At 28.4% G+C, this 20,258-nt stretch overlaps 1 protein-coding gene across 2 annotated transcripts in view; it reads right to left on the reverse strand.

The window, feature by feature from the left end:
* The window catches only part of LOC100168946 (legumain-like), a 44,826-nt gene that overhangs the window by 9,867 nt on the left and 14,701 nt on the right, over nt 1-20,258 (reverse strand). The window contains exon 1 of one of the 2 annotated variants that reach the window (NM_001163928.1): nt 2,895-3,122. The exons of the other annotated variant lie outside the window; for it this stretch is intronic. Within the exon in view, the coding sequence (NP_001157400.1) occupies nt 2,895-3,044 (150 nt within the window). The 5' untranslated portion in view covers nt 3,045-3,122. Of the gene's footprint in view, nt 1-2,894; nt 3,123-20,258 lie in introns of those variants that run through there. 2 annotated transcript variants of the gene reach the window in all.

Here is a 20,258-nt window from a genome sequence, read left to right on the forward strand (position 1 = left end):
TAATAATATCACACATGGAGGTCGAGTCTCCGAGACCTCGTTAATATAAACAAAACGACACCTAAAGAATGGTAAGAGAGATAGGTGAAGAGGAGACGTTACAGTGATGAATGTATTGATTTTACAATTATGTGTGTGTGTGTGTGTGTGTGTGTGTGTGTGTTTTTAAAATTATTTTTTGTGCCTGTTAATACCTTTTAGGACAGTAAAAGTGCTTAGATTTTGTTCAACAGTATCTTTTCTGATAGGAAAGTGAATCTAGTTGGTATTATGGGGGTCATAATTAAAAATGTCTTAATTTAAATTAAGGAAAAACGAGAATTTGTACGAAAAATCAGTTTTCTACAAAGTCGATTTTGGTTTTTGGTGTAACTCTAAAACAAATTACCGTACCAAAATATATGACATGTTGACTGAATGTTTATATTACCATTTCCTATACACCATAACATTTTAAAAATATTTTGACTTATTTTGAGCTGTTTACGGACATTTTCAGTTTCCAATTTTTTTAGTTTTTTATTCTATAAATACCAATAAAATTTTATTTTTCGGGTAAAAAAGCTTGAAAATTTAATGGAAGGCTCCTTATATATTTTTTCAAAGACAGATAGAAAATATTAAAAATCCATAGTCACGATTTTTTTTTTTTAAGCATTTAAGTTCAAATATTGACAATATACGTAAAATTCACAAAAATGTGCAAATTATTTTGAGTTAGAAATTTCTAAAAATTTTCTTTTTAAATCTAAGATTTGAAAATGTAATACAAGATTCTTCATAAGGTGATACCTTAATCAAAAAAAAAATGTCTGCAAGCCAGTCAAATTAAATTTTATGAGTATTTGAAGTTCATATTTTTACAAGATTGGGTATTCACTGGGTCTCTAATGTAGCAATTTCGTTATTTTAGTGTAATTCAAAAACGAATAACTGTAGATACATACAATTTCACTGAATGTTTATTATATCAATTCCTATACAAATTTACAAAATATTTTGACTCGTTTTGAACTGTTTAGGAACATTATCAGTTTCCAATTTTATTAGTCTTTTTTCTATGAATGTCAATAAAGTAAGTTTATCTACCTTTATAAAAAAAAAAATCTCTACAAGCAAATCAAATTAAATTTTTATGTGCGTTTGAAGAATTTTTAGAAGATTGGATACTCATTTGATTTCTAAAGTAGCGATTTTGTTATTTTGTTATCCTTTTTCTTATACAATGATATTATATTATTGAAATAAAATTTAATACCATCCATTATACAGTGACCCAACTTGTACCTTACTGTACAGCAGAGCGAAATCCACTTACCCACCTTTTTTTTTATCATTGACTCCGGCACCAAAAGACTTAACACCTCGGTTTGGTTCTTAATGATAAGATGCAAGTATTCTATCTATCCTTATATTCGTTTCGATAACATTTTTATTCAACTCAGACACAATTTCTCTAAAATATTTAATTTTCTCTTTGTCCAACTTGAAATGAGAACTTGTGGAATCCCAATGAATCGGGCGGTCCTTTACAATATTTTATTAATTAAAAAAATGTTCATTATTCCATTCCAAACCGTTTAACATTTTTAAAACAATTGTGAATTAGTTTAAATTAAAACAATGTTCTACATTTCCACTTATCTCGATTACCTTCTATGTATAAAATCAATACGACACTGATACGATAGTGGCACGTTATTCAGTGTAAACACTTAAAATTAGAAAAAAATAAATTGAGTTAACAACAAATCATTCCGGAAAATACCAGTTGGTGACGTTTTATTACCTATATACGTCCATATTCAAATAATATTCTCTTTGATGTACCACCGCCCGAGTGTTCGTCTGCAAACGCGAATGAAAACGTTTTATGGCATTCTTTCGGCATCGAGGGTACGTACACACTATAAATAGATCCCACGAATATTTTGACAAAATCTACATTTGTTCGAGTTCATCCATCAGTGTGGACACACCTCAAAGGTTACAAATTAATGGTCAGTGAGGCTCAAATAAATAATTAATGCAGTGGTCATCACTTATCGGACTTACGGTTATTGGATTCAAATTGGCTGGTCCCGGTTTACATACAGTACAATAATTAAATATTCGTCTAACGGACTACTGGTTAATGAGTCAAAATATATTTTTAAGGACATATTTCCTCAATTTTTAGGCCATTTACCCGATTTTATCGCTTATATTTAGATGATTAACACTATTTCCTCGACTTATCTCAACGAAAAGTATTTATGATTTGAAAATATTCTTTACTTCATTTGAAATTATTATTTGCGAAACAATGTTTTAAAAAAAAAATATATATTTTTATTGTTATCATTTTTCATGTTTATTTTCTTTATGAATGGCAACGTACATTTGAAATACATTAATAAATATATTTATATACCTTATCTAAATAATTAATATTTATCAGTGTATGTCCAAATTTTTATATTTTATTATAATGCATTATTTTTATATATTTTAAATCGGGGACCTTTCACCTTATTGACTCATTTGGTTAATGGATCCATGTACTCTGGTCTCTAATTGAATTAAATAAGTGGCAACTACTGTAATAAAATAGACAGTTGTTTTGTCGTGCTCGCATTTATTCCCAGTAGTTATAGGTATACTGTTCATTTATTGCGCGTGCCTAAGTTTGGTACCTATTTTGTTTTAGTATTCTATTGTTAATTTAGATAAAATAAATTAGTGTTAAAAATTCAAAAGTTAAACCGTCGTTTTTCTATCGATTGACCATTACATAGAGCTACATTTTGCGTGGAAAATGCATGTTTAGGACCTTTTAGGTTATTTTTAAAAAAATTTTTGACAGTTTTCAAGGCATTTAAATCTAGGGCCTAATTATGTTATTTTAATATTACCTGATGTCTGTACCGCATCCACTTGTGTGAGCCAGCAACGAGAACAGCCCAAATATTTTGAGAAAATGTACTCGTGTGGTTTTCGCTTATACGAGCACTAAATACTAATGCGATAAAAAACGCAGATAAAATCCACGATATTAAAAACATGGTTCGGTCGTAAAAACGTATAGTAATAATATATTTTGTAAGTAAATCGATCTAATGATGTTTAATTATCTATTGAACAATCAAATATCGAAAAACTTTTTATATATAACATTTCGTTCAAGAGGTTTATTGTTTTGTCTACGTTTATTTACTTAAATTAAATATAATATAAGATGTCTTAAGTGATATTTTAATTAAAATACTTGTATTATAACAAGATGTTATATAAATGTATAAATACTATGTCATTTTGTATAGTATATTAGTATATATATATATATATAGGGTGTTTCTGAGATGGATGAGGTAACTAGTATAGGCGTACTCAGTGTGATGGTCCAATATGATGATTTTTTTGAAATTTCTTTTCTATCTTCAAAATCTGGGTATAACAAATTATTATTAAAACACTATCTTAAATGTAAAAATAAATGGTCTAGTTATATTTTTTGCAAAATTCTCATGCCAATCGAGGTGTCACATCATTTTTGCGCTTATCACGCATTTTTCACGCTCGAATCGCCGGCTAAAAAAAAAATGGTGTGGCATATCGATTTGTATGAGAACACTACAAGATAAACAGTGGTGATATTTATTTGTTGTAATTTAACATCCACAATTAATTTACGTATTATTTTACATTGTCAACCAATAAAATTGATAAAATAATAACAAAATTAGGGTTAACAAAGTTTTAAATTATCAAATTTGCTGACATAGGTACTGACAAACATTGATTTGTGTGATTTACATGTACAAGTAATAAAATATGGTAACTTTTATCCGTAATGTCTATTATAAAATAACTAATTGACCGTAATTTTTACATAAAGAACAGTAGTCGATTTAATTATAGCCGAGTTCAATACTGGATTTTGAACAACACTTTAAATTTATTTTTAAGATTTAAGTTTTTAATTTACATTTTGAACAATGGATTACACTAACATTGAATATTCAGAAAGAACACGTTTATGCCAAAAAATTACCTAAATAATAGAGATGAACTTTTGATGAGAATTAATAATGTAGCTGATATCATTCGTCAGACTCCAAATTTGTTGGAAAAAACTTGGAATTCATTATCTATATCGTCGGATCGAAAGTGCATCGAAGTTAACGGGAGTCACATACTCACATTGAACAACTGTAGATAAAAATAGGTTTTCAAAATAAAGTTTATTTAATTATGATTATTTTACAATGTAACATAACTTATGTGCATGTCAGTAAATATATGATAATTTAAAATTTTGTTAACCCTAATTTTGTTATTATTTTACTATTTTTATTGGTTGACAAAGTAAAATAATACTTAAATTAAATGTGTATGTTAAAAGACAACAAATAAATATCACCACTGTTTATTTTGTAGTGTTCTCATACAAACCGATGTACTACGTCATTTTTTTTTTTAATCGGCGACAAGCGTGAAAATGATGTGACACCTCGATTCATATGATAATTTTGCAAAAAATCTATCTTGACCATTTATTTTTACATTTACGATAATGTTCTAAAAATAATTTGTCATCCATTTCAGAAACACCCTGTATATATATATATATTTTTTTATCCAATAAAATTTATTTCAATTAATTGTCTTACTAGATAATAAAAATTTCACTACAGTCGAGGACCCCTTATGGGCAGACAAGTACAACACTAAGTGTACCTACCTACTTACAGATATTCTTAGAAACAAAATGTAAGCTTAACCACATGGCAGCTGTTAGCTAGTGTCAAAAGATATTTCTGATGTTTGATAATCATATTACGAAAACTAACAAAAATCACTTAGTCCCCTTAGGTGGTTGACTGTAGAGTGGGATTAATTTAAATTTTAAAAACAATTAATAATGTTAGTCAATAATAATTATTACCGTCATCACCATAATAATTGTGACTTGAATATTATTATGTTTGTCTTTGGATTAGAGTTTTGACGATTTAATGATAATTTATTTAATACATAAATATTATATTTGGAAGTATTTTTATTGATTATTTCCCAATATTTTAAAACACTATACTTTATAGGTTTAGCTTTATTACTAGCTACTAGTAGCTAGTCTGGTATTGCTGTACCTTGTGCCATGAGAGCTGTTATTTGGATACGCGTGCAGAATGCATTCTCTCGTGTCACGGAGTATAGATTTATAAACTATGTACAGATAATAAAGTTTTAAATATTTACTGTAGGTAATAAAAGTTACCAACTTATTTCATTTGTGAGCTCTACAGTAACACCTTAAATACTAAATAGTATGTAAATATTACACATAGTTCAATAGTTGTGTATAAATTATTAGTATATCTAAAGAAAATTCACAGACGCAAATCTAGGGGCAGGTTAGCCCCCTAAAATCAAACGATTTAATCCCCCTCCCCTTAATTTCTGTAATACTCCGTAAATTTGGCAGTCATAAATTGCAATAAATCAATTATGCCTACGAATGACAACCATAAAATATAAATTTGATGACGATCTGTGTTGTCGTGGTAGGTATATATACCTATAGGGCTAATTGGTCGTAGTAAATTTAGAGATTTTTTATAGTAACTATCCGTTTTCTCCGATTACAAACTGTAGCGTTTTTTAATTTACGCTCATAAAACCACATCATTAAAGCATAATCAAAGTTTTAATATTGACAATAAACTACAAATTATTGATTTTACAATATATGATGCGAGTAACAAGTTCAGTTCACATAACCAAGTTTGAATATTATATTACGTTTTTGTATTATTATTGATAATTATTTTTATTTGTGTAATCGACAATATTGTTGCATTTCAAGTGGCACATATGGATACAAAATGTATTTTTGAGATATTTTAATGAATTATAAAAAATAATGACCACTTGTGCACATTTATATTTACAATGCACTTACATTACCCAAATAATTAATAATCTGTCGAACAAAGATAATATTTTAAGTACATTTTAAAAATAAAACGTCAGTTTTCATAATAAAAACTACTCACAATCATAAAAGGGGTCACCTTGAATAAGGAATAAATGGATAGGTAGGTAAGTTTGAAATCTCTATGCAATATTTTTTATATTTTGCTGGATCTCAATTATTTTGGATTTAAAATTAAAATTATAAATGCAAATTTGCAGGTATACTATTATAAATTATAACAGAATGAAATCACGGATTAATGGACTTACCTAGCTTTGTATAGCTGGTACACAAAAGAATCGTACCATTGTATATTAATTTGAATTAAAAATGAATATTATGAAGATGACTAAAGTAGGTGGGTAATAAAAAAATAATAATAATAAGAACTATTGAAACGAGCATTTTGTTTTTTTGTAAGTAGACTTATCTTTTTTTAAATGAAATATAATTATTATTTCCGTTTGTAGAAAATAATTTTGTAGTTATATTTGCCGATGACATCCGTTCACTTGAAATCTGAAGTGAAAGGAGCCGCACGCGACAACATAATATTATTTTCGTAATTTTATAATATTATATTTACTTATAATGATATCTTATTAGTTGTTATAGTTTGTCAGTAATATGAGTTTTAAATGTATAAGTTATGTTACAACTAATATATTTTAACAAAGTATACATATGAACAAATTTATTCAATAATATTACACTTAAGCAGGTAGCCAATATTATGATAACCTACAGTTTTTTCACCATGTACCTGAACGGTGTACGTTGCGTCGTGTATTTATTCAAATAATTAAATGTGCTAATAGATTACTAATACTAATAATAAATTAACACAATTCGATTGATAAGTAATGTGGAATGGACTGTATTAAAAAATATCGAACCACATAACATAAGTGAATAAAATAAATAATAATTATCATCATACACACATTTTAGGGATGTAGGTGCCCACCTACTATATAATATAAAACCGATTACTCGTTATTCGAGAAAAATAAATATAATAATTCGCCACCATGGAATAGTACAAAATATTGTATGTATATTGGATCTAGTATTTAATTATTACCTGGACCATTTTTACAAATCATTAATGTTGATAGGGGTGTCATCGGTTTCCATCAAAAATGACCTTTCCGTTTTCCGCCAATACCTTTTTCCGCCAAATTAGAAAAACGTCATTCCTTTTTCCACAAATTATAAATTATAGAATTTTAAAGTTTGGAAACCCTTACGTAAAGATTTAATAATTACACACTATAGAGTTAAAAAATAATAATATTTTTTCCAGTTATTACTTATTATATAATAGTAATGATATTATAGTGTACCGACAAAATAAGTCAAAAAATATAATTTTATCATAACACTTATTAGGTAGGTATAATAGATATAAGTATTAAAGAAATAATATTTATATTTGCATTGTCTTGATGACAACATGTCAATATGTCAGCGCTTGATTAATTGGTCGAAACTTGAAATTGAAATCACATTGTAAAAAACTGAAACATAGTTGAAATAAAATTAAATATATATAATATAAGTATATAATATTTTAAATATTTTATTCGAACCTTATTTAGCATAATAATTTGATATCAGTTTCACGAATTCATATCTATTGATTTCATCTCGTTGGTATTTTGAAATTAGTTCTTCATTTCATTTACGTTTATTATTCATATTTTTTCTTGGTGTTTTATATTCATTAATACTCTTTAAATTAACATAAACATTAGTTTGAATAAGTACAGGAATCCATGGCATTATATGTGGTGCTCGTTTATAAAAATGATCTTTTAATACAGCGTGAAATGACTCACAGGCGTTCGTCGTCCTAGTTAAACTTGCCGATAACGAAGCCCACAGTGATGGAGGGTAGGAACAATCGTCTCCTATGTAATTATCAACTAAGTAATCAGAGTATTTTGTTAATAGTTCATTAACAGGACGATCACTCATAAAATCATATGAAAAACATTCTGATACTTCCTGCGCATCAAGAAACAAAAAGGTGGGTAAGTGTATGTCGCTCTGCTGTACAGTTGGTTAGAAGTGGGTCACTGTATAATGGATGGTATTAAATTTGACTTCAATGATATAATATCACTGTATAAGAAAAACAATTCTGGGCGGAGACGGTTTGTCAGTCTAGGTATTAGACATATTATATACTTATCTATGGTATTAAAAAAAAATTACCTATAATAGGTATTAATAATAAATTCTAAATTAATCATATCACAATATTCATCACGTAACAACAAACCGTGGTACTATCATAGATATATAATAGTATACTTTAGAAGTTTCAATTACCCACAAATAATATTATACAATCATTACAATCACAACAAAATAACTAAAATAGTTATTCTAGGTTTTTTAATATGTAATTTCGTCTAAATTGGAAATTAAAATGACTATAAAAATAAACTGTGCTTAAGTATTTCTTAGAATTTTTGGCAACAAAAATATTTTAAATATTTACGTGGAATCTTGTTTTAAATTTTCAATCCTTAGATATAAAAGTTGAACATTTTATAAATTTTTAACTACAAAATAATTATTCAATTTTAAATTTGATAAATTTTGTCAACATTTTAACTTCAAATGCTTATAAAAAAAAATTGTGCCTATGTATTTTTAATATTTTTCAACTGCTATTGTAATAATACATCAGGAGCCTTGCATTAAGTTTTCACGCTTTTTTACCATACAAACAAAATTTTATTGATGTTTATAGAAAAGAAAACTAAAAAAATTAAAAACTGACCATGTCTGTACACAGCTCAAAAAGAGTCAAATTAATTTCAAAATTTTATCGTATATAGAAAATGCTGATATAAACATCCAGTTAAATTTTCAAGTATCTACAGTCATTCGTTTTTTAATTACAACAAAATAAGAAAATCGTTACATGAGAAATCGAGTGAATATCAAGTGTTGAAAAATATGAATTTCAAACGCTCATTAATATTTAATTTGACTTGCTAGTAGACATTCTTTTTTTTAAAAAGGTAGACAAAGTTATGAAGAATCTTGTATTACATTTTCATATTTTAGATTTAAAAAGAAAATATTTCATGAATTTCTAACTAAATTTTGAACTATAGATGCTTATAAAAAATAATTGTGACTATGGATTTTTAATTTTTTTCATCTGCCATTGAAACAATATACTAGGAGCCTTCTATTAAATTTTAAAGCTTTTTTAACCAACAAATAAAATTTTATCGATATTTATAGAAAAAAAAACTAAAAGAAATGGATACTGAAAATGCCCGTAAAGAGCTCAAAATTAGTCAAAATATTTGGAAAATGTTATGGTGTATAAAAAATGCTAATATAAACATTCAGTCGAAATTTCATGTATCTACGGTCATTTGTTTAAGAGTTGTACCAAAAACCAAAATCAATTTTCTCGAAAACAGATTTTGCGTATAAATTCCTGTTTTTCCTTAATTTTTCTATTGTTTTTCACGGTGCTTTTAAAAACTGTTGTAAAATTTTCACTTTTAACCCCCAAAGTACCAATTAGATTCAATTTCCTATCAGAAAAGATACTGTTAAAGAAAATCCAAGCACTTTTACTATCCTAAAAGGTGATGACAGACACAAAAAAAAAATTAAAAATTAAAAAATTAAAATAAAACACACATCATTGTAAAATCAATACATTCATCGTTCCACTCAGAATCTAAAAGACCAAATGTGTGCCATAACCATTTGCCGATTTCGGACTTTTTTTCTTTATATTCAATTGATAAACCAAGAGTTTGTATTTTCTCTCACCAAGAATTAGTCAAATGAAATCTACAACCAACTATATTACTTTCTGGCCAAACTTCAGTAACTGAATTTATGATAGCTTTTTCGTAATCAATAGTCACATTTTCAGGCGAAAAAATCAAATTCATATGTTTGCATTTTTCACAAATAGAACGAAGTGCAAAAATTTAGGAAGATGTATATGTTAGTTTATTTTGTAATAAGCAAAATATGAGTGGAACATAGTGGCCATTTTGGAATCCATGGATAGTAAACATTTGCATAAAAAAGCGGGTACAATAATCAAATGTCCCATCCATATAAACAGTATCTACCGAAGTCAAAAATTTTAAATTTGTGGAACACGAAAAAAAAATAATATTTTCTTTTTCATTATTTAATAGTAAGAAGTTTTCTTTTTGTTTTGTTTCAATATTTAAATCATTTAAAGCTTGGTGTACCTACCTCAGAAATGGATTTTGGATTTGCTGGGAGGGTTTTGCGTCTCTTTTCATACATATTTTTTCTTATTCCATTAATTAATGTTGTTTACTGTTATTTCTTTGGCACGCTCATTATGTATTAATTCTTGTATAATGACTTTTTTTGGTCTTGTACTTACGTCTTCCATCGCTTTCCTTTTGCACGAGGTATTAACAATTCGCCGATTTATGGTATTTTCATTAACAGCTTTGTGATGGTGTCCATTTTCCGTGTACAATTTGTCAGTATTAGATTCTGAGTGGAACGATGAATGTATTTATTTTACAATGATGTGTGTTTTTTTATTTTTTTTTCATTTTTTTTTTTTATTTTTGTGTCTGTCATCAACTTTTAGGACAGTAAAAAAGTTTGGATTTTCTGATAGGAAAGTGAATCTAGTTGGTACTTTGGGGGGTCAAAAGGGATCAAGTACATTTTTCCAATAGTTTTCAAAAGCGCCGTGAAAAACAAAAGAAAAATTAAGGAAAAACGGGAATTTTTAAGCAAAATCTGTTTTCCAGAAAATTGATTTTGGTTTTTGGTGTAACTTTAAAACGAATGACTGTAGATACATGAAATTTTAACTGGTTGTTTATATTTCCATTTTCTATACATGATAAATTTTTCAAAATATTATATTTTGATTTGTCTTGAGCTGTTTACGGACAATTTCAGTTTCCAATTTAATTAGGTTTTTTTTCTATGAATGTCAATAAAACTTTATTTGTTGAGTAAAAATACTTGAAAATTTAATACAAGGCTCCTACTATATTGTTACAATGAGATTTGAAAAATATTAAAAATCCTTAGTCACAGTTTTATTATTAGCATTTAAAGTTCAAAAATTGACAAAATATGTAAAAATCACGAAAATTAACAAATTATTTTGAGTTAATAATTCGTAAAAATTTTTCTTTTTAGAACTAAGATTTTAAAATGTAATACAAGATTCCTTATAGGATAATCTACCTTTATCAAACAAAAAAAATGTCTATAAGAAACTCAAATTAAACTTTTATGAGCGTTTGAAATTCATATTTTTACAACATTTGATATTTACTCGATTTCTTACGTAACGATTATCTTCTTTTGCGAGTCTCCTGATATATTGTCACAATAGCAGATGAAAAATATTAAAAATACATAGGCACAATTTTTTTTTATAAGCATTTGAAGTTAAAATTTTGACAAAATTTACCAAATTTAAAATTGAATAATTATTTTGTAGTTAAAAATTTATAAAATGTTCAACTTTTATATCTAAGGATTGAAAATTTAAAACAAGATTCCACGTAAATATTTGATTCTGTTACCAAAAATTCTAAGAAATACATAAGGACAGTTTATTTTTATAGTTATTTTAAGTTCAAATTTGGACGAAATTACATATTAAAAAACCTGGAATAATTATTATAGTTATTTCGTTGTGATTGTAATGATTGTATAATATTATTTGTGGGTACTTGAAACTACTTGAAACTTTGGTTAATACATCTCCAACGAATTTTATTTACTCCTTCATATGCTTTACTAAATTTAAAATTATCAATCACAATTTGTGGATTTTCGCGTTTACTCGTAATTAATTGTGCAGACGCCAGACATTATTGTAGTTAAAACACATCAAACATTATCCACTGATGAAGGGTTCCCAAACTTTAAAATTCTATAATTTATAATTTGTGGAAAAAGGAATGACGTTTTTTCTAATTTGGCGGAAAAATGTATTGGCGGAAAACGGAAAGGTCATTTTTGGCGGAAACCGATGACACCTGTTGATAGATTAATATATTTAAACATCAAAATGGTTAAATCGCCATAGCTGCCCCATATCTTTCAAACCCATTACCGCGGACCTATATTAGTTAGTAGGTACTCAAAGTTAAACAACTCAAAAACTAATCTTACGAATTTTGATTCTGATACGTCAACATTTCTGAAAAGTTATCCTCTAAATAATTCACAGTAGATAAGAGGAATTCTCATTTGAAAATCAGAGAAGTTTCGAGCTTGTATCTCCGCAGAACACTTCTTAAGTAATTAAAAATATCTCATGAAATAAATATTGAAAATAATATGATCTTAAACTACATTTAAAAAAATTCATAAATAAAATTTTGAATAACTACATGATTGAAGAAAAGGGGGTTGGTATGCTTTTTGGGTAAATCACCCTGTACGTAAATGTAAGTGTAATCTAATATGGTATCATATCAATAAATAGTATTTGTATATTGATCAGTATAAAAAACAGAAACCGTAATATTATGCACCTACATAAAATCGTGCAAACATAATAATATATGAAGCTGTAAAACTAAAGTTATCAATAATTACTGAAATCATCATCATCATCTTATTCGTGTACTTAATAGATAAGTTATATAATAATCTTTTGTTATAATAATATGTTTTAAGGATATATTTTTTTATTGTAGTGTGAGTGCTAAACTTTTTTTTAAGAATCTTGAAAAATTGAAAAAGCTGTAGAAAAAATGTTTGATTTCTCATGGTAATATTAGAAGTTCCTACCTATAGACTAGTATAATATATTGTTTAACATAAAGATTACAGTGGTGCGTTGCATCCATTGCGGAACGTATGTATAGGTACTGAATATACCTACTGCATGCGGATTGAACGGTCGGAGTAAAGTTTCTCTTCGTTTTTCTCCCTTACTTACATTACCGCGCAATGTCCACCATATCTACAAACAGAGTTAAGTTTCCAAGTCACAGTAATCGCACGCGCGCACACACACACACACACACACACACACACACACACACACACACACACGCACACTATACAATATGTCGGAAAAAAACGAGCGCAATACGGTTTATCGAAAGCGAAAAAAAATAAGTAGAAAAATATAAACACGGATGAGCGAACACACCCTCGCACACCCCGACTCCAACGTCCGAGGGACATTATATCATCCCGGCTTACTCGAACCGAGGAGCGGTATCAGCGAGATATGGTCCAAAGATCGATATTATTATATGCTATATCCAATTACACGCGCGGGGGCACTACTACCCCCGGAGAAGCAATCGAAGCGCCGTGATCGCAGCGGCCCTCGCGGGGGTCGGATTATATCATCGTGCAACCCTCCCCCTCACGGGCGGCTTATTCTGCATGTACGGTACTCGGAAAACGGTGCGGACTAAGTATATGGGGTACACGCGATGAGGGCCAACGTTTTTCGTTATATTTTTGTTTTTTTTTCACTTCGCATCGAGCGCGTGTTGTCGGATCGGTAATCCGGCGACGGTTCTGCTGCAGCCATATTGAGGTATACATTATAATGGATAGAGGAGGGGGTGTACTTGAGGCTTTTTCACTTATATAAAAGAAACGGTTCACTATAAAAATACAACGTATATATAATACATATTATTATGTATATAGTTATTTTATCGGATTTAAGTCTATAGCCTGCACGTGCACCACAACCCCACTCGCTTCCGACTTAAAACATTATATATTATTTCTCCCAAACTCTTACCCACCCACAAAAAAAAAAAAAAACAGGAAAAAAGTAGCTGATTTTGACGGTTAGAATTTTTTTTCGTTGAACTCGTGAGTCCTTGATGGGGAAAAAAAGCGACGTTTATAATAAATTCTTCGTTTTTAAAATATATTTTCATAAATTATTAACGCACTGTCTGTTTTAATATAAAAACTTTCGGAAATCCACGCCGCAGGTGTATTGTTATCATATTATTACTTACGTCAGAGCACGGTCTTGTATATAATACCTATGTACCAGCTATATATTATCCGTGTAACTGTAATGTAAATATAATATATATAGGACCTATATACAGAGTGATTCGCCAAGCATCCTCAGTCGTCCCTTTTTTCTTCTTCGACAATGCAGTTATTACAAATCATATTTTCGGAACTTATAAATATACTCAGAGATCATATAATTATATTCAATTTCTTGAGAATTTTTTGCTATGTAATTTATAAGTATACATTGGAGAAACGAATTTCTGTTTTTCAAATCAGAACCACCCCCCTCCGTTTTTTCTGTAACTTATTTATCGGAAGATAACGTGTTTAAATCAAAAGTTGAACGAGTAGTTTTTTTGAATTATCCCTGTGTGCCAAGGAAAATGAACCCACGCTATAGTGATTTAAACATTTTAGTCATTACCCATTAATCAACATTTATAATATTTAAAAATGGCCCAAAGTTGATAAATAAATAATAGATCCGATATTGCATACTTAATCTATTTTATATTTTTGTAAAACCATTTTTAAGGAATATTTATCAATATAGGTAGTATAAACATTTCATTAAATGAGAAACAACTCGTTCAAATTTTAAAATAGATAAGTATTGAGTATACATGAAAATTTCATAAAAAATAAATTATCTTCTAAACCAGCGGTCCCCACAATAGTATCCCAGTAAATCCCAGCGTAGTCTTTACAAGGGATCCTTGCTGCCGTAGAATTTGATATGATCCAAAAATATATTGAAAACATGACGATGGAGGTGATAGAAACAATAACGATTATGTAGGTAAATAAAAATGTATAAATTATGCATAATTTTAATTAAATACATATTTTCAATTATCACACCAGTCACAATTTTTTGTGGTCTTATTTATGTCTTATGATTATTTATGCTATGACTTGGGAAGGGCACCCTTATAAAACCTAGTTCAAAAATTGTGCCGCGAGCTAATAAAGTTTGGGAACCGCTGTTATAAACCATTTACAGAAAAAAGGGAGGGAGTTCGCATCTGAAAAACAAGTGTTTGTATATCGCCATACGGGACACTTCCAATAAGTAGTACAGAAAATCTTAATACATTTATAATAATATCAATATGCTTTTTTTAGTATATTATAATGTTTCAAAATTCCAACAATCAAAATTTGAATAAATTCATTATTACGGGAAAACATGGAGGTGACCATGCTCAGTGAATCGTCCTGTATATACATTATTATTTATTATACTTTTATCGAACTATAGTATATTATAATGTATATAGAGGGGACGGGAAAAACGTGTTGTAGCTTATTATACCTCCATAGCTTCCGTATTTTAGTAAACATCGTACGCTGCAGTATATAGCTACCTATACATGCTTAATTCTGATATTCCGCTGTGTACCTACCTGTTCATCGTTGGCTTTCTGCTTCAATATAAAAATGATTTTTCATTTCTGCCGCTGTACTTACAGTATGTATAATGTAGGTATATATATATTGTATATTATGTATTCTGCACCGCCTGAGAGAAAATCGATGAAAATGAAAAGCTCCGTTTTCATCACACAACATTGATATTGTAATTTAAAATATAATATAATAATAATAATAATAATAATAATATAATAAAAGTACATCAGCGTATATATTATATTATATACCTACCTACCTACCTACGCAGTTAGTATATTTAGTATTTACTCGTTTCCACGATGCAGCAGTATTTACACCTTTGGCGGCTTTATATATAATATATATATATTATATCATACTATATAAGTACACACGTTACCTAGATTGCGTGAAGTGGAAAAAGTTAATAAAAAAATATATAAAGCCCGCAGACAATATTATAATAATATGTCAGTGGGTAGCTGATATAATACATAATATACATTATATATATAGGTATTTCTGTATACTTGTGAATCGGCTTATATATTTCAGCTCAGATTTTAAATACAATACATGTTGTAGTGATATAAATATATAATAATAATATAACGAGTAAACATAATATGTATATTATAAAGGCGAACAGGGTAATTCAAATTCTGATTTTTGAAATTTCTAAGTATAATCCATATTTTCAAATTGTTTAATTTTTTCTACTACTTAAGAAATATTCTGTGAATATACAAACTTATGTTTTAGAAATGAGAGCCTCCCCTCCCCTTTTTACTTAATATTATTATGTCGAAATTTTTTTTGAAAACGTTGATATACCTACCTTAATCAAAATTCAAACGAGTATTTTCTCAGTACTAAAATGCTTATATAATATTAATGATAAACCTAATAGTCCCTGGGTTACAATGATTTAAAAAATATAAAGTAAATGTAATAATATTGGATCAAGTTTTTACAAGTTATTTGAGTTGATAGATTTATATATAATCAATCAAATTTTCAAATTTTCAAGTTACCAAATCCTCATATAACCTTCCTAATCCATTATCATAAAAACTATTCGTTCAAATTTGTATTCTGATACCTACGTCAATATATTCAGAAAAAAAATTCCCCAAATAACTTAGAGTAGAAAAGGGTTGTTTTTCGTTTGAAAAACCAGAAGTTTTTATCTCGACAAAACACTCCTTAAATAGCACCTACAAAAAAATCTCAAGAACTTAAAAAATGGTCTAAGTATATTATATGTTAGTAGATAGAGTTACTAGCTTATATATAGGCATTTGAATATTTCTGTATACTTGGAATCAGTATTATATATTTTAGTACACGTATGTATTTTAAATACGATGATACATTTATCATAGTGATATACATATAATAATATATAATATGAAGAGTAGATATAATACGTATATAACGTACAGGGTAATTTACCAACAAACATGCTCAATCTCATTTTTCCTATAATAATGAAGTTAGCTGTGTCCAAATTGGTTCCCATTAATGACATACTTAGGGGAGACTGGTAACAATGTTGTAACACGGTCAATAAGTTGTTCAATAACCAATAATATCAGAATTGTGATAGCAAGAAAACGTTTAAAAAAAAAATTAAATGTGTTTTTGATAACAGATTGTAAATAAAAATCATAAACTTACTTTTTTATTTGAGTAGGTACAGGTTTTTAATGATATGTTTGGCTGTAGTTATTTTGACAAACACCAAAAGTAGTGTTGTTTTTGTTGGTTCTGGGTCTGAATACTCTAACTAGTCAGCATTTTTACTAATATTTGAGTATTTAAAAAAATATTGAACGGGTACAAATGTAACAGTTAGCTTATGTGATACAGTGTTGCACCTATTTTATTTTATGTTATTTAAATGATATTATCTTATTTTTTTTTTTACGTAATTAGGTATTTTATTATTTGAGATAATTTGTTTACCAGTTATGTTTTATTTTATTTAAAAGTCATTATTATATTTTATAAGTTTTATAACAATAAAAAAGTAATATAATATGTGTGTTACATTTGCCCCTAGTGCTGTTAAAATTGTACCCTGTATCGGGTACAGTTATAACTTTTTTTTCTATGTTTATATTTATTCAACAACAAGTGGAAATAAAGGTTCAATACACACATATTTTTAAAGGTAACAACTAACTTAACTAATTGAAAGTGTAAACGAACCAAAAAATTTTGAATTTTGATAGAAATAAATAATTTTATGAATACTGTTACAGCCGTACCCGCTCTCTCCTACCTAAGGATTGACATCCGAATCGATTCCCGATATTCTAGGGGACATAAATCTGAATATTAGTTCTGCAGTGCCGAATTCAAATATTTGTTCAGAGTTAAAATCAGACAACATAATTAATTTAATTTTTCCAAAACAATAAGTAAGTTGTCGCAATAACATTCGCATAGTGAATTTTATATTGTTATTGAGTTATTGACATGTGTATGCGCTTACGAGATTGGTACCTGCATTCAATTTCATTCGCACTAATAATCATTTACAACTCTCATATAGATCCCGTGTGGCTAAGACGGGATTAGAAATTGCCTAAATGTGACCCCGTAAATAGCAGCCGTGGCGAAGCCCCTTTCACTGCTGAATAATTTTTTTACATTATATAGCGCTGTGCGAGAAATAGGGACATGTTAGGATTGTTATTTTTACATTATTGTTAAAAAAAACTAAAATTCGTGCTTTTCAAGTAAAAGAATATTTAAGTAGGGATAGAGACATACCAATTTTTTTTAACAGCTTTAGATTATACTATACGATATTTATGATTTGTTATTATTTTTAGATGTGATATTGGATCTAGTATTTATTATACTTGAACGATTTTTAAAAATTATACATTTGGATGGATTGATATTATTCACGAACATTTTCAAATCATGATAGCATGGACTATCGGTACGCACAAGGTTAAATAACTCAAAAACTTTGAATTTTCATTATATAGATAAGTCATCATCCACTAATTTAATTGAAGTAGAAAAGGGGACGGATATCGTCCGAAAAACAGAAGTTTGTATAACTCCACGGAGCTCCTCAAGTAGTCCGAAAAAATGGACTTTTGAGTATGTAAGTATATTTACAAATTCCAATAATCAAATTTTGAATAACCGTATTGATGAAGTAGCAAGGGTGAGCATGCTTGGTGAATCGCTCTGTATATTATATAGAATGAAGTTCTCGTGAACTGATATCGAAATCTTCAATGTAAACATAAAATAATATAAACGTACAATGAAGGCAATATTATATCGATAGGGAAGAAATATTATACCTTTGGTGTAATAATAAAAATATATTGCCTGATGTGATATAGCTGCTGGTGATATACCTCCTTAGATTTTACAGTGCAAATAATTCTTTGTAAAATATCTTGTTTGCTCGCAGAGTTACTTATACATTCCAAAATCCGAATCTGACCAAACTATATGTTATATTATTACGGCAAACTGCAGAAAGACACGCACGGGTACACTTTCATCATATATATTATATTGTATATATAGGTAGTTATATATACAAGTGCATATGGTCACTTGGATAAGAAATAATACGTTCGGTCCAGCTGTATATGATATGAGTACCTACAAAATATATTTTACAATAGTATAAAAGCACTTTTGAGGCTTACGCATTCTCATGCACAGCTATATCCTAATCGTATCGTAACGTTTTTGTATTTTTTCATTTCTTTTTCAATAACGCGCAGCCCGCATGAAAAATATGGAATTTCATACAATAGCCTGTTGGGCTGCACGCTGTATACTAATCGAATGCCAAAACCGAACGGGAAACAAATAATACACTAATTGTGTCCTGGTTATAAACGACAAATATACTAATTGAGTTGGAATACCAAAAATGGGTCGCTGTAAATTGTGTCCCATTTTTAATTTTTTATGTAAATTGCGGCCCGGCTATATTTTGTACATAAGTAAATTGCGGCCTGGGTATATTAAAAATATTTACGTAAATTGCGGCTTGGGTATAATTTTGTATGTATGCCTACCTAAATATTTTTTATTCAAACGCAATAATTACGTCTAAGACTTTTTTTGCAAAATAAATATTTTCATTTTCATTTTTCAGACTTAGCATACTATCAATATAATTGTATAAATATTGAATATGTTTAATAATATTGGTTTTGCTATTTTTTTTGTTTTTAATGAAAAAAATATATTATTAGAAATTAGTAATATTGTGTCTGTAAAAATATTTAAGGTTAAAAAATGTATTATAAAAGATTTGTAACTGTAAAAATGTGTAAGATAATTCTCGCACATAGTCTTACCTAGTAATTTTTTTGCTTGCAATTCATACATTTTATCATATATAAATGTTTCTTTTTCAGTCATTTATTTGCTTTTTGTTCCCTGATTTCTCATTTCTCAATAACGGAAAATATACGTATCACATTGCATGTTTTGAAGTAAAACTTCTTTCTTGAGGTGTAGGTGGAAAAAAAAACGTAACGGAAAATGAAACAACAGGAAACATGAAACGACACGTTCGTTGATTTATTTATTTTGAAAGTCATGTACGACGGCGGTGGCGTGCACGTTTATTTTTATTGTATTGATTTTTCTCACTCTCTCCCTGATTATTATAATTGCACGGGCCCCAATACTTATGAAAGTGTCCGAATTGCATAGCACTTTTAGATTCTGAGCGGAGCGAGGAAGCTATTGGTTTTACAATGGTGTTTATTTATTATTTTAGATTCTGAGTGGAACGATGAATGTATTGATTTTACAATGATGTGTGTTTTTTTTTTGTCTGTCAGCACCTTTTAGGACAGTAAAAGTGCTTGGATTTTTTTAAACAGTATCT

The sequence above is a fragment of the Acyrthosiphon pisum genome, chromosome X (assembly GCF_005508785.2).
Source record: "Acyrthosiphon pisum isolate AL4f chromosome X, pea_aphid_22Mar2018_4r6ur, whole genome shotgun sequence".
Classification (NCBI taxonomy): domain Eukaryota; kingdom Metazoa; phylum Arthropoda; class Insecta; order Hemiptera; family Aphididae; genus Acyrthosiphon; species Acyrthosiphon pisum.